Below are 13,441 nucleotides of genomic sequence, written 5' to 3'. Positions count from 1 at the left end.
AAGGGAGGGAGGGAGGAAGGAAGGAAGGAAGGGAAGAAGGAAGGGAGGAAGGAAGGGAGGAAGGAAGGGGGGGAGGAAGGAAGGGAGGAAGGAAGGAAGGGAGGAAGGAAGGAAGGGAGGAAGGAAGGAAGGGAGGAAGGAGGGAAGGGAGGAAGGAAGGGAGGAAAGAAGGGAGGGAGGAAGGAAGGAAGGAAGGAAGGAAGGAAGGAAGGAAGGAAGGAAGGAAGGAAGGAAGGGAGGGAAAGGGAATTAATGGCAGGTATCTTTTGCCTGATTTCTGAGGCCTTAAAGGAACGGCAAGAAAGTTGTTCTTGGTTTTAAAGGCTGATCTTCCCTGTATAGATTTGCCACTGCGCTATATGGTAATGAAGCCCGTCACACTTTTGTTGTTGTTTTAACCCTTAAACTTACCCTGTAATGTGCAGTGGAGTTTTTCCAGCGGGAAGGCAGCAGCTACAGGTCGTGGCGGGGGGAGAGGTGGTCTGTTGCTCACGAGGGGCTCTCGTGAATTATGTTCTGGATTGTCTTCAGGAATGAACACATACAAGTCATCATCATACTGGTTCACAGAAGCGCCAACCCCAACCTCCGCGAGGCTGTGCTCAGCCTCGGTGCCCGATTCATTCACTTTATCTTCCTTTGCCAGCTCATCTGCCTCATCTCCTTCTGCACACTGTCTGTATGTCTGTCCACTTTCAGGATGAAATGCTGGGTTCTGTAAGCCTGTTTACGATGAAGATGATAGATTTCACTTAAACACACTGTCTGGAGGCATCTCGTATTTTCTAATTTCATACAGAAGTGGCAGTACTGCTAATCAAACTTTTATGATCTGATAGAGTGGAAAGCTGACAAACGCATAATTTTAGTGAATAGTCATTCTTGGGCTTTTAGAATATTTACCAAATGAATGGTTAAAGCTTCATTATATCTTGCTACCTCACTATATGACACATACATACAATAACATTCGGATTCTCTAGAGCCATTGTTTGAGCAGATTCATATATCTGCCTATCATATGTGACTGCATGATGGCATTTTTATTAGAAAACAGCATAACTCACCTAAGAAGTAATAAATTATGGAAAAGGTAAATACAAGGAAAAATAATAAACCTTAACTTGCTAGTAAATAATGCAATAAAGGTAAATCTGTGATCTTATTTAGTGTTTTAATATATAATTATCACCAGATTATATCTTAACTCTTGAAAACATTACTTGAGTAAAGTGTTAATATTTTTTGGTGGAGAAGGCATCCAAATCACCAACGGTAGGTAAACCTTTCTAAGACTCCATTCTGTCATCTATAAAATACATCCTATCCTGAAACTTAACCAAATAATCCAAATTCCCTCCATCCTAAGAATCATGATTCCACCATTTGTTTTTATAATGTACACAATAAGTACCCAGGTAGAAAGCTGAAAAAAGATAATATAACGCAATAACTTCAAATCCTAAAATTTTGTTGTTTAAATTTTCTTTATAAAAATTCTGCTTTAAATAAAGGATTCACAAAACTTTAAAACAAACTTAGAATCTCTACATTGGAAGGAATATGTGAATTGCTGTCATCGTCCGTGCAAGAGACGAGTGGATGACTGTTGTTTTAAAGTGTTGCTAAGCTGAAATATAGCTAAAGAAGCCAGTTGGCAGAGTATGGGGGAAAAAAGGCCTTTTTAAAAAAAAAACAAACAATGAAGAGTTATGCTGTAGAAACTTTTCAGTTATGGGAGAAAATTAGTCATGAAGAAAAACTGTGCCCGTGATAGCACTCCATATTTCTACATGGAAGTTAATTTTTTATTGTTCTTTCTTTTCACGTGAGAAAGAGGAAAGGTACAGCTTCAGTATTAAAATGACAGACCAAGATTCTTTAATTAGTAGCCTGGGCAGAGCGGCCAGCCTTTCATTCTTGCACCGGTCTCATTCATCTTTCTAGCTCTAACACTGAACACCGAGCTCGAGATAAAGTAGTCTCTAGAAATATTGATGGAGTAGACGATGCAGTGACTGAAAAGAAATTACTGCTTAAGCTAGCAAAGGGACTTCACTATTTCTGTCTGGGCAAATCGATCATCAACTTAGAATTACACTCGTGCTATAGGAAATTACTTGTAGCCACCCTTACGTTGATGTATTCAGTATTTATGTTTTATGTTTACACGGTCTAAGCAACAGAGTCTACTTGGCCCCTGTCAGAAATGCCCAAACCTGGAACCCAGCCCTGGAGGGTTGGATGTGGTAGGTGAGTGAGTTTTGGCCAGCTTCACAGTCATGATGACACTAATGGAAATCTGCTAAGGTGAGCCGTGCTTCACCCCTTATCTTATGAAAGAACCTGAGGCCTGAGTCCAGTCACACAGTTTCCTAAACAAGACAATTCCAGGTCCCAGTCGTCTTTAGAAACGAGGTTGTTCTCTATAACTAATTGAAATAATGTTTTCTTTTTATAGGAAGCCCTTCTGAGGATTAAATTTCATAATAAATAAACGGTCATCATCTGTGACGGCCTTTGTCATCATTTTTATTACTATCAAAAATGAAAATAAAATGTATGACTTTAAAACTCAGTGCATTGAGTCATTACATTAGCATTATTTTGTTATGCCATAACTTTTGAAGTTGATTCCTGATTTGCCAAAGCATGCTAGTTAAAACATTATATTTTAAGATATTTAAATAACTAGTTAAGATACTTAATATTATCTGATTTGCAGATCAGGCTACCATTTGAAAAACTAGTGGTCAATAATGGTTATTGAGCATCAGCTGTTCAGTGTTAAAAGGTCAATACCTTGCAAGAGCATGGCTGATATGTGAGACGTCACTGTGGCTGTGAACAAACAGAGGGGTCTGGGATAGGACCAGAAAGGTTATCTAGGGATAACGTTTAGATGATGATAAGAATTATAAGGATGAAGAGAAAGTAGAGGGAAATTTGGAACAGAAAAGTGATTAGTTCTTTCACGAAGCGCAGAGAATTAGGAGTGGCAAATGTGGAAGCTGCCATTGCAGGGTTTCTCAATAGTAGTGCTGCTGAGATTTCGGACCAGATAATTCTGTGTTGTGTGGGGTATGTGTCCTATGCATCGTGGGGTATTTAGCAGAATTGCTAGTGTCCACCCACCAGATGCCAGTTGGGAAGCTCCCTTCTTAAATCATGATAATAAAACAACTGCTGTCCATTGACGAATATCATCAGTTGTGAGTAGAAAACAGTCCTTTGTTGAGAACCACTGTGCTACTGCAATATTCCAGGAAGAGCTGATGGCAGCATGGATTAGGATAAATAATGAAAGATTGAGGAACCGCTGAATGCTGGCTATGCTGCAAATGTAGAAACAACAGTATTTTCTGACAGACTGGATGTGGGGTGAGAGAGGAAGTACAAAAGCCAAGGGGTACTTCCAGGGAAATTAAACAAAGAAAGAATCTTCACTTACTGAATGGGAAAGTCAGCAGGTGGTGTAGGTTTGGAAGTGTCTGGCATTAGGGTTTTGGATTTGGAAATGTTGAACGGGGGATGCCTATCAGATGTGCTGGGGAAGCAAGTTATTGTATACCAGCGCAATCTGGCATAATGGGTAGTTATATACATGTAGGGAGGCTGAGTTAGTCCTCAGACTTTAGGATATAGAACCACATCCTATTACAGCCAGGAAGGACTTTAGAGAGAGACCTAGTCCACGCTTCTCATTTCCTGGCAGAGAAAACTAAGGTCTAAAAAGAATGTGACTTTGTTTTAAAAAATACTGAAAAAGTAGAGTTGTCAAATAGTCAAAATATTTGCATCAGTCTGAATTGTGTATTCTCTTTGGGTAGGAAAAACTGGTGTTTGATTATTCAAACCTGAACTTAATAGAAGTATCTCAATTGGCAAGATAATGTAGTAACATCTCTACCGTATTATAAATTAGAACACATTCAGTTAATTAAATGTCTTCCCATGCTCTCCAAGACTGAACTCTCATGCTCTGTTCAGCCTTACTTTACCAGTTACATGTACTTTAATGTAAGTGTTATATATAACATGTATTCATAATGTACAGAAACACTTACTAGGAGAATATGCTAATAATGAAGTAAAATCATCTTCATAGTCATTTTCTTGATCATTATTTCCACTAACTTCTGGTATCTGAAAAAAAGAATGTTTTTAATTAATCTTTTTTTAATTTAAAAAATTTTCTTTTATTTTTACTTTTATTTTTTTTATTTTTTAAAAATAGTTTATTGTCAAGTTGGTTTCCATGTAACACCCAGTGCTCATCCCCACAAGTGCCCTCCTCCATGCCCATCATCCCCCTTCGCCTCTCCCTCACCCCATCAGCCCTCAGTTTGTTCTCAGCATTCAAAAGTCTCTCATGGTTTGCCTACCTCCTTCTCCCCAGCAATTTTTCCCCTTCTCCTCCCCCGTGGTTCTCCGTTAAGTTCCTCCTAATCTACCTATATGGGCAAACATATGGTATCTGTCCTTCTCTGCCTGACTTATTTCGCTCAGCATAACATCTTCTAGTTCCATCCATGTGGCTACACATGGCCAGATTTCATTCTTTCTCATGGTCATGTAGTATTCCATTGTATAGATGAACCACATCTTCTTGACCCATTCATCTGTTGATGGACACTTAGGCTCTTTCCATGTTTTGGCTATTGTTAAGAGTGCTGCTATGAACATTGGGGTACTTGTGCCCCTATGAATCAGCACTCCCGTGTCCTTTGGGTAAATTCCTAGCAGTGCTATTGCTGGGTCATAGGGGAGTTCTATTGTTAATTTTTTGAGGAATCTCCACACTGTTTTCTAGAGAGTCTGCACCTGTTTACATTCCCACCAACAGTGTAGGAGGGTGCCTGTTTCTCCACATCCTCACCAGCATCTAGAGTCTCCTGATTTGTTCATTTTAGTGACTCTGACTGGTGTGAGGTGGGATCTCAGTGTGGTTTTGATTTGTATTTCCCTGATGATGAGGGACATTGAGCATTGTTTCATGTGTCTGTTGGCCATCTGGATGTCATCTTTGGAGAAGTGTCTGTTCATGTCTTCTGCCCATTTCTTCACTGGATTATTTGTTTTTCGGGTGTGGAGTTTGGTGAGTTTCTTATAGATTTCAGGTACCAGCCCTTTATCTGATATGTTATTTGCAAATATCTTTTCCAATTCCATCAGTTGCCTATTAGTTTTATTGATTGTTTCCTTTGCTGTGCAGAAACTTTATCATGATGAGGTCCCAGTAGTTCATTTTTGCTCTTGATTCCCTTGCCTTTGGAGATGTGTCAAGTAAGAAATTGCTATGGTTGAGGTCAAGGAGGTTGTTGCCTGTTTTCTCTTCTAGCATTTTGATGTTTTGCTGTCTCACATTCAGGTCCTTTGTCCATTTTGAGTTTATTTTTGTGTATGGTGCGAGAAAATGATCAAGTTTCATTCTTCTGCATGTTGCTGTCTAGTTCTCCCAGCACCATCTGTTAAAGAGGCTGTCTTATTTCCATTGGATACTCTTTCCCATTTTGTCAAAGATTAGTTGGCCATAAATTTGTGGGTCCAATTCTGAGATCTCTATTCTGTTCCATTGGTCTATGTGGTTTTTTTTTTTTGTTTTGTTTTGTTTTGTTTTGTTTTGTTTTTGGTGCCAGTGGCATACTGTCTTGATGATTACAGCTTTGTAGCAGAGGCTAAAGCCTCGGATTGTGATGCCTCCCGTTTTGGTTTTCTTCTTCAATATTACTTTGGCTATTAGGGGTCTTTTGTGGTTCCATAAAATTTTAGGATAGTTTGTTCTTGCTTTGAGAAGAATGCTGGTGCAATTTTGATTGGGATTGCATTGAATGTGTAGATTACTTTGGGTAGTAGTGACATTTTAACAATATTTATTCTTCCAATCCATGAGCATGGAATGTTTTTCCATTTCTTTGTGTCTTCTTCAATTTCTTTCATAAGCTTTTTCTAGTTTTCATCATACAGATCTCTGATATCTTTGGTTAGGTTTACTCCTAGGTATTTTATGGTTTTTTGTGCAATTGTGAATGAGATCAGTTCCTTGATTTCTCTTCCTGTTGCTTCATTTTTGGTGTATAAAAATGCAATCGATTTCTGTACGTTGATTTTGTACCCTGCAACTTTGCTGAATTCATGAATCATTTCTAGTAGGCTTCTGGTGGAGTCTGTCAGGTTTTCCACGTAGAGTATCATGTCATCTGCAAAAAGTGAGTTTGACTTCTTCTTTGCCAATTCTGACGCCCTTTATTTCCTTTTGTTGTCTGATTACTGATGATAGGCCTTCCAGCACTATGTTAAACAACAGTGGGGAGAGTGGACATCCCTGTCTTGGTCCTGATTTCAGGGGGAAAGTTCTCAGTTTTTCCCCATTGAGGATGTTGTTAGCTGAGGGCTTCTCATAGATGGCTTTTATGATGTTTAAGTAAGTTCCTTCTATCCCTACTTTCTTGAGGGTCTTTATTAAGAAGGAATGGTGTATTTTGTCAAATGCTTTTTCTGCATCTATCGACAGGATCATACGGTTTTTATGTTTTCTTTTGTTAATGTGATGTATCACATTGATTGATTTGCAAATATTGAATGGGACCTGTAACCCAGGAATGAATGACACTTGATCATGGTGGATAATTCTTTTTATGTGCTATTGCATTCGAATTGCAAGTATCTTGTTGAGGATTTTTGCATCTGTATTCATCAAGGATATTGACCTGTAGTTCTCTTTGTTTGCTGGGTCTCTGCCTGGCGTGGGAACCAAAGTGACACTAGCTTCGTAGAATGAGTCTGGAAATTTTCCTTCCATTTCTATTTTTCAGAATAGCGTGAGAAGAATGGGTATTAACTCTGATATAAATGTCTGGTAGAATTCCCCAGGGAAGCCATCTGGCCCAGGGCACTTACTTGTTGGGAGATTTTTGATAGCTGATTCAATTTCTTCACTAGTTATGGGTCTGTTCAGATTTTCTATCTCTTCCCATGTGAATTTGGTAATGAGTGTGTGTTTAGGAATTTGTCCATTTCTTCTAAGTTGTCCATTTTGTTGGCATATAATTTTTCATAGTATTCTCTGATAATTGCTTGTATTTCTGAGGGGTTGGTTGTAATAAGTCCATATTCGTTCATGATTTTATCTATTTGGGTGCTCTCTCTTCTCTTTTTGAGAAGCCTGGCTAGAAGTTTGTCAATTTGGTTTATTTTTTCAAAAAGCCAAATCTTGGTTTCATTGATCTGTTCAACTGTTTTTTTTTTTTTTTTTTTTTTTGGATTCGATATTGTTTATTCTGCCCTGATTTTTATTATTTCTCTTCTCCGGGTTTGGGGTGCTCTTGTTGCTCTCCTTCTAGTTCCTTTAGGTGCATTGTTAGATTTTGTACTTGTGCTTTTTCTAATTTCTTGAAATAGACCTGGAGTGCAATGTACTTTCTTCTTAGAACTGCCTTTCCTGCATCCCATAGAGTTTGTATTGTTGTATTTTCATTTTCATTTGTTTCCATATATTTTTTAATTTCTTCTCTAATTGCCTGATTGGCCCATTCATTGTTTAGTAGAGTGTTCTTTAACCTGCATGTTTTTGGAGGTTTTCCAGACTTCTTCCTGTGGTTGATTTCAAGGTTCCTAGCATTGTGATCTGAAAGTGTGCATGGTATGATCTCAATTCTTTTATATTTATTGAGGGCTGCTTTACGTCCTGCTATGTGAATTATCTTGGAGAATGTGCCATGCGTACTTGAGTAGAAAATGAATTCCAGGTTCTCAGGATGTAGAATTCTAAATGTATCTGTCAAATTCATCTGGTCCAATGTGTCTTTCAAGTCCATTGTTTCTTTAGTGACTTTCTGTCTAGTTGATCTATCCATTGCTGTAAGTGGATTATTAAAGTCCCCTGCTATTAGCACATTCTTATCCATAAGATTGTTTCTGTTTGTGATTAATTGTTTTATGTATTTAGGTGCTCCCGTATTCAGTGCGTACACATTTATAATTGTTAGCTCTTCCTGATGGATATACTTGTAATTATATAATGCCCTTCTTCATCCCTTTTTACTGCCTTTACTTTAAAGTCCAGTTTGTCTGATATAAGTATAGCTACTCCAGCTTTCTTTTGACTTCCAGTAGCATGATAGATATTTCTCCATCCCCTTACTTTTAATCTGAAGGTGTCCTCCAGTCTAAAATGAGTTTCTTGTAGACAGCAAGAAGATGGATTTGTTTTTTTTATCCATTCTGCTACTCTATGTCTTTTGATTGGAGCATTTAGTCCATTTACATTCATTGTTATTATTGAAAAATATGGGTGTAGAGTCATTGTGTTCTCTGTAGGATTCATGCTTGTAGTGTGTCTCTTGTACCTTGTGCTCCTTGCAACATTTCCCTCATAGAGTCCCCCTCAGGATTTCTTGTAGGGCTGGTTTAGTGGTTATGAATTCTTGCAATTTTTGCTTATTTGGGAAGACCTTTATCTCTCCTTCTATTCTGAATGACAGGCTTGCTGGATAGAGGATTCCTGGATGCATTTTTTTTTATGTTCATCACATTGAAGACTTCTTGCCATTCCTTTCTGGCCTGCCAAGTTTCAGTAGACGGGTCTGTCACCCATCTGTCACCGGTCTGTCAACCGTTATAGGTTTCCCTTTGTATGTTAGGGCCCTTTTATCCCTAGCTGTTTTCAGAATTCTCTCTTTATCCTTATATTTTGTCAGTTTCACTATAATATGTTGTGCAGAAGATCGATTCAAGTCACGTCTGAGGGGAGTTCTCTGTGCCTCTTGGATTTCAATGTTTGTTTCCTTCCCTAGATAAGGGAAGTTCTCAGCTATAATTTGTTCAAGGACTCCTTCAGTGCCTTTCCCTCTCTCTTCCTCTTTTGGAATTCCTATGATACAGATAATGTTCCATTTGATTGTATCACTCAGCTCTTGAACTCTCCTTTCGTGTTCTTGGATCAGTTTATCTCTCTTTTTCTTGGCTTCCTCTTTTTCTGTAATTGTGTTTTCTAATTCACCTATTCTCCTCTCTACCTCTTCAATCCGTGCAGTGGTCGTCTCCATTTTATTATGCATCTCATTTATAGCATTTTTTAATTCATCACAACTATTTTTATGCTCCATAGTCTTTGTAGCAATAGTTTCTCTGATGTCTTCCATGCCCTTTTTAAGCCCAGTGACTAATTTTATGACTACTGTTCTAAATTCTTGTTCAGTTATGTTGCTTATAACTGTTTTGAGCAGTTCTTTAGCTATTATTTCTTCCTGGAATTTCTTTAGAGTAGAGTTCTTCTGTTTGGTCAATTTGGCTCACTTTCTGTTTCTTGTTAGTTTTAAAAGCTTGTTATGCACTCTGTACCTGTGAGTACTGCTGTATTAAAGAAGGCTCTTTGACTGTCCAGAGCCTGTCCATTCAGGAAGTGTTCTTTGAATGGTGTTTCTTGGTCTGTCTTGTTGAGACTTTGGTTATTTTATTTCCCAACTTGTAGTGGTATTTAGGATTCTCCACTATATGTACTTTGGCTTATTTCTTGTTGTAGCCTTATAAGGTTGTTTTCTCCGTGGACTTTGTCTCCTTTTTCTCCCAATCTCCTGCCATTCTGAAAGGGTTTCTACGGCTTCAGACCTTTTCCGTTTGAGAGATGGGGGTGAGTGAAATGTATGGAGCTCTTTACTTCTCTGCCATCTTGCCTGTCAAAAATTTCTTTTAATGTTTATTTTTGAGAGAGAGACAGAGCATGAGCTGGGGAGGTGCAGAGAGAGAGGGAGATACAGAATCTGAAACAGGCTCCAGGCTCTGAGCTGGCTGTCATCACAGAGCCCGATGCAGGACTTGAACCCACGAACCATGAGATCATGACCTGGACCGAAATCGGATGCTTAACCGAGTGAGCCACCCAGGTGCCCCTACAATACAATTGTTGAATGACAGAAAGTATTAAAAGTATACTGAGGGGCACCTGGGTGGCTTAGTTGGTTAAGCGTCTGACTTTCATTTAGGTCATGATCTTGCGGTTCGTGGGTTCGAGCCCCGTGTCGGGCTCTGTGCTGACTGCCAGCTCAGAGCCTAGAGCCTGTTTCAGTCTGTGACTCCCTCTCTCTCTGACCCTCCCCTGCTCACGCTGTCTCTCTCTCTCTCTTAGAAATAAATAAAACATTAAAAAATTAAAAAAAAAATAAAAGTATACTGAAGCAATTGGACATTTACAATAAACAATGAATTGATTAAAATTAAAGCTTACTGCAATTAAGATTCAAAGCAACAATCATGAAATTTAGGTGCAATAAATAAGTTTTGAATAAAATTGAACACAACTCTTTCTCTTAAAAATCATGAGCTTTCCTTTCTTTTAACATTTCTTGGGTGATTTTTTTTGGATCAGTCAATTGAGAGCCTGACACTTGATTTCTGTTCAAGACATGATCTCACAGTTAACGGGTTTGAGCCCTGTGTTGAGACCTGATAGCATGGAGCCTGCTTGGGATTTTCTCTTTCCCTCTCTCTATGCTCCTCCCCTGCTCAGGCTCTCTCTTTCTCTCTCTATCTCAAAATAAATAAATAAGCTTAGAAAATATTTCTGTATCTTCTACCAGTTCAAAAGAATTCTTAATTACATCAAGTATTATAATACAGAGAAAAACAGTGAAATTACAAAATGGCTTATTTTCCTTTTTTAGAAAGAAAAAAAGAAACGGAATTAAGGGGATTTATGTTTGTTTTTCTGAAGTTAGTTCCATTACATGTAGAAGACAGGATTACTGGGAAAAAACCAGAAACCTATTATTTCTGAATTGCTAGCCTTTGTTTATAATCTCTGAAGGAGACATGGGGTCTTATAGCAGTGGAACATATTCGAGCTCCTAGATATGAGTAAGCAACCAGTGACAGTTCTATTTGTGTAAAAGCTTGTAGAGAAAAAGATGGAAGTTGGATGCATTAACATAGGTCACATTTTGTTACCATGAACCTCAAGTGATTATTCAAATGATTTATACTTTTGATCTTATGAAAACTTATATTAGTCCATTTTCTCTACATTTTGAATGTCCCTTTATGTGTTTGTTTGTTTATCTGTTTAAAATGTTTTATTTATCTTTGAGAGGTGAGGAGGGGCAGAGAGAGAGGACAGGATCCCAAGCGGGCTCTGTGCTGACAGCAATGAGCCTGATATGGGACTCAAATTCACCAAGTGTGAGATCATGACCTGAGCTGAAGTCTAATGCTCAACCAACTGAGCCACCCAGGTGCCCTTGGAATGTCCCTTTAAAAATTTAAAGCACCCATATTGAAGCATTATTAAATTTATAATAGCCCTGGTATGCAAGGGTATTTGAGCTGCATATTGACTTCATCAATTTGATTGATCACTCACTTTGGCCAATAGGAGCCCAATGGAATTTATTCTTCCTTCCCTCCTTCCTTCCTTCCCTCCTTCCTTCCTTCCCTCCTTCCTTCCTTCCCTCCTTCCTTCCTTCCCTCCTTCCTTCCTTCCCTCCTTCCTTCCTTCCTTCCTTCCTTCCTTCCTTCCTTCCTTCCTCCCTCCCTCCCTCCCTCCCTTCCTTCCTTCTCTAATGTTATCCAGGGAAGCAGTTGGTCTTTGATTTCCAGTGGAATCTTGAAAATAAATGTGTCTTTATTATTATTATTATTATTGTGAACCTGATGCAGAAGCTCATTTTATATTTAAATCATATTTTCCCCTTGGTGAACTCAATAAAATACTAATATGAAAAGTCATGTAACTTTGACATGTTGATTGATATTTCTATGCTTTGGTATTAAATGAATTGTTTAGTACAGCCATTCTATGTTTCCAATTAGCTTGACCTCTTTATTCCTTAAGATAGATAAGAATACATTTTAAAAATCCATAATACTTTAAAATCATATCAAGGAAGTTTTTACTAGTTGAATAACAGGGATTGTTTTCAAAGATTTCAGAAATTATGTAAAAATTTTCCATATACTATTCACAAGTCTGGACATTATGGGATCAAAATTTATGAGAATTAATAGAGACTGTGGGCCAGTATGTAGATATATGTGTATATACTGAGGTTAAAATCTTATGGAATCATTTTTATGTCAGAAGCTATAGGACGTTTGTATTAATAAGCAAGCAAGCCCAAAAATGTATTGAAGGAAGAAATTTTCCAAACTTAAAAAGTAGCTAAGCTTGCAGGCTTTGAGCAATTTTCTAACTATCCTGTAAAACTACATTTTGTATATCAGGCTCTGCAGAGATTGTTTTCTCAGGAATGAGAGGATCTTTAGAAATATTTAAATGAAAAAAAATGTTGCTTCTTACCCGAGTTCCTTATGCTTATAATCATAGTTATTTTCAAAATATGTTAGATTAGTGACATATTAATAATTGCTGAATGAAATCGATGACGATTTCAAAGACAAGTGGGCCAGCCCTCTGATGTATAACCACTTTAGTACTTGGCAGTGTGGTGCAGTGGGCAGAGCATGGCTTGTAAAGTCAATCTAAGAACAAATCACAGTTCTATGATTTATTAGCTGTGTTATATCAGGCAATTCTAAATTTCAACATTCTATGCTGCCAAATGTGAATAGCATTACCTATGGCATCAGTTTGCTCAGAGGGTTAAATGAAAATAATGTAAGCAAAACACAGAGTACATTTACCACATAGTAATTGCTCAATAAATGTAACCTATGCATGGTAGATTTTCCTATATTTAATAAAGTAGAGTGATCACATCGATTTGATAGGGGGATCATCATTAATGAACCAATAGTTATTTAACTTATTTCTTCTCAATTGTGTGCCTCTAGAAGTTTTGCTGACAGACAAAGAACTGGAATATGAACTTTGTATATGACTGAAGTGTGGCAGTATGATTTTGTTATTAAAGATACTTTGATAATTTACAAGATAATAGAGATAAGCATGGAAAAAGCAGTAATTCTTTAATAAGTTCCTTTTTTCTAAAGCTAGAATCTGACATTATTCATTAATCTGTTAAATATTCATGCGGGCCTACTATGTGCTAACTACTCTGTTAGCAATTAAGGAAAATAAGTTAAAAATAAGAGACATAATTCCCATTCTCTCAACTCTCATATTTTTACAGAAAGAGAAGATAAAATAATAAAAGGATCAGAATACAATATTTTACTTATTTTGCTACACAAATTCTGTCCTTAGAAGTAAAATGGAGAATTAAGGAAGACTCAGATAACCAGCAGCAAATTTTATTAATTTGTTTCCTGTGTGAGGAGATTCGATTAAAAAATTATCTTGATGCTTGCCGTCCCACTTCCTTAAATGAAAAATCTAGCTTAAATAATACAATCTATTAGCTGAATATGCTCTCTGTAATATTCCAACCCACAGATAGTCCTTGCAGCACACAATGTTTAATGAAATTAAAATCATTCATTATCAAAGATAAACTAAGAAGAGAACTTGTTGACTAAGGTTTATAAA

At 37.5% G+C, this 13,441-nt stretch overlaps 1 protein-coding gene across 5 annotated transcripts in view; it reads right to left on the bottom strand.

Moving 5' to 3' along the window:
- The window catches only part of BANK1 (B cell scaffold protein with ankyrin repeats 1), a 301,708-nt gene that overhangs the window by 45,206 nt on the left and 243,061 nt on the right, over positions 1-13,441 (bottom strand). For all 5 annotated transcript variants that reach the window (XM_039222222.1, XM_039222219.1, XM_039222220.1 and 2 more), the window contains exons 8-9: positions 4,068-4,146; positions 412-723 (exon numbers count right to left, since the gene is read on the bottom strand). In XM_039222222.1, the coding sequence (XP_039078153.1) occupies positions 412-723; positions 4,068-4,146 (391 nt within the window). The remainder of the gene's footprint in view (positions 1-411; positions 724-4,067; positions 4,147-13,441) is intronic.

The sequence above is a fragment of the Hyaena hyaena genome, unplaced genomic scaffold (assembly GCF_003009895.1).
Source record: "Hyaena hyaena isolate Hyena2069 unplaced genomic scaffold, ASM300989v1 scaffold_1084, whole genome shotgun sequence".
NCBI lineage: Eukaryota > Metazoa > Chordata > Mammalia > Carnivora > Hyaenidae > Hyaena > Hyaena hyaena.
The sequence above is the reverse complement of the archived record's forward strand: the minus strand, read 5'-3'. Positions and strand labels throughout refer to the sequence as shown.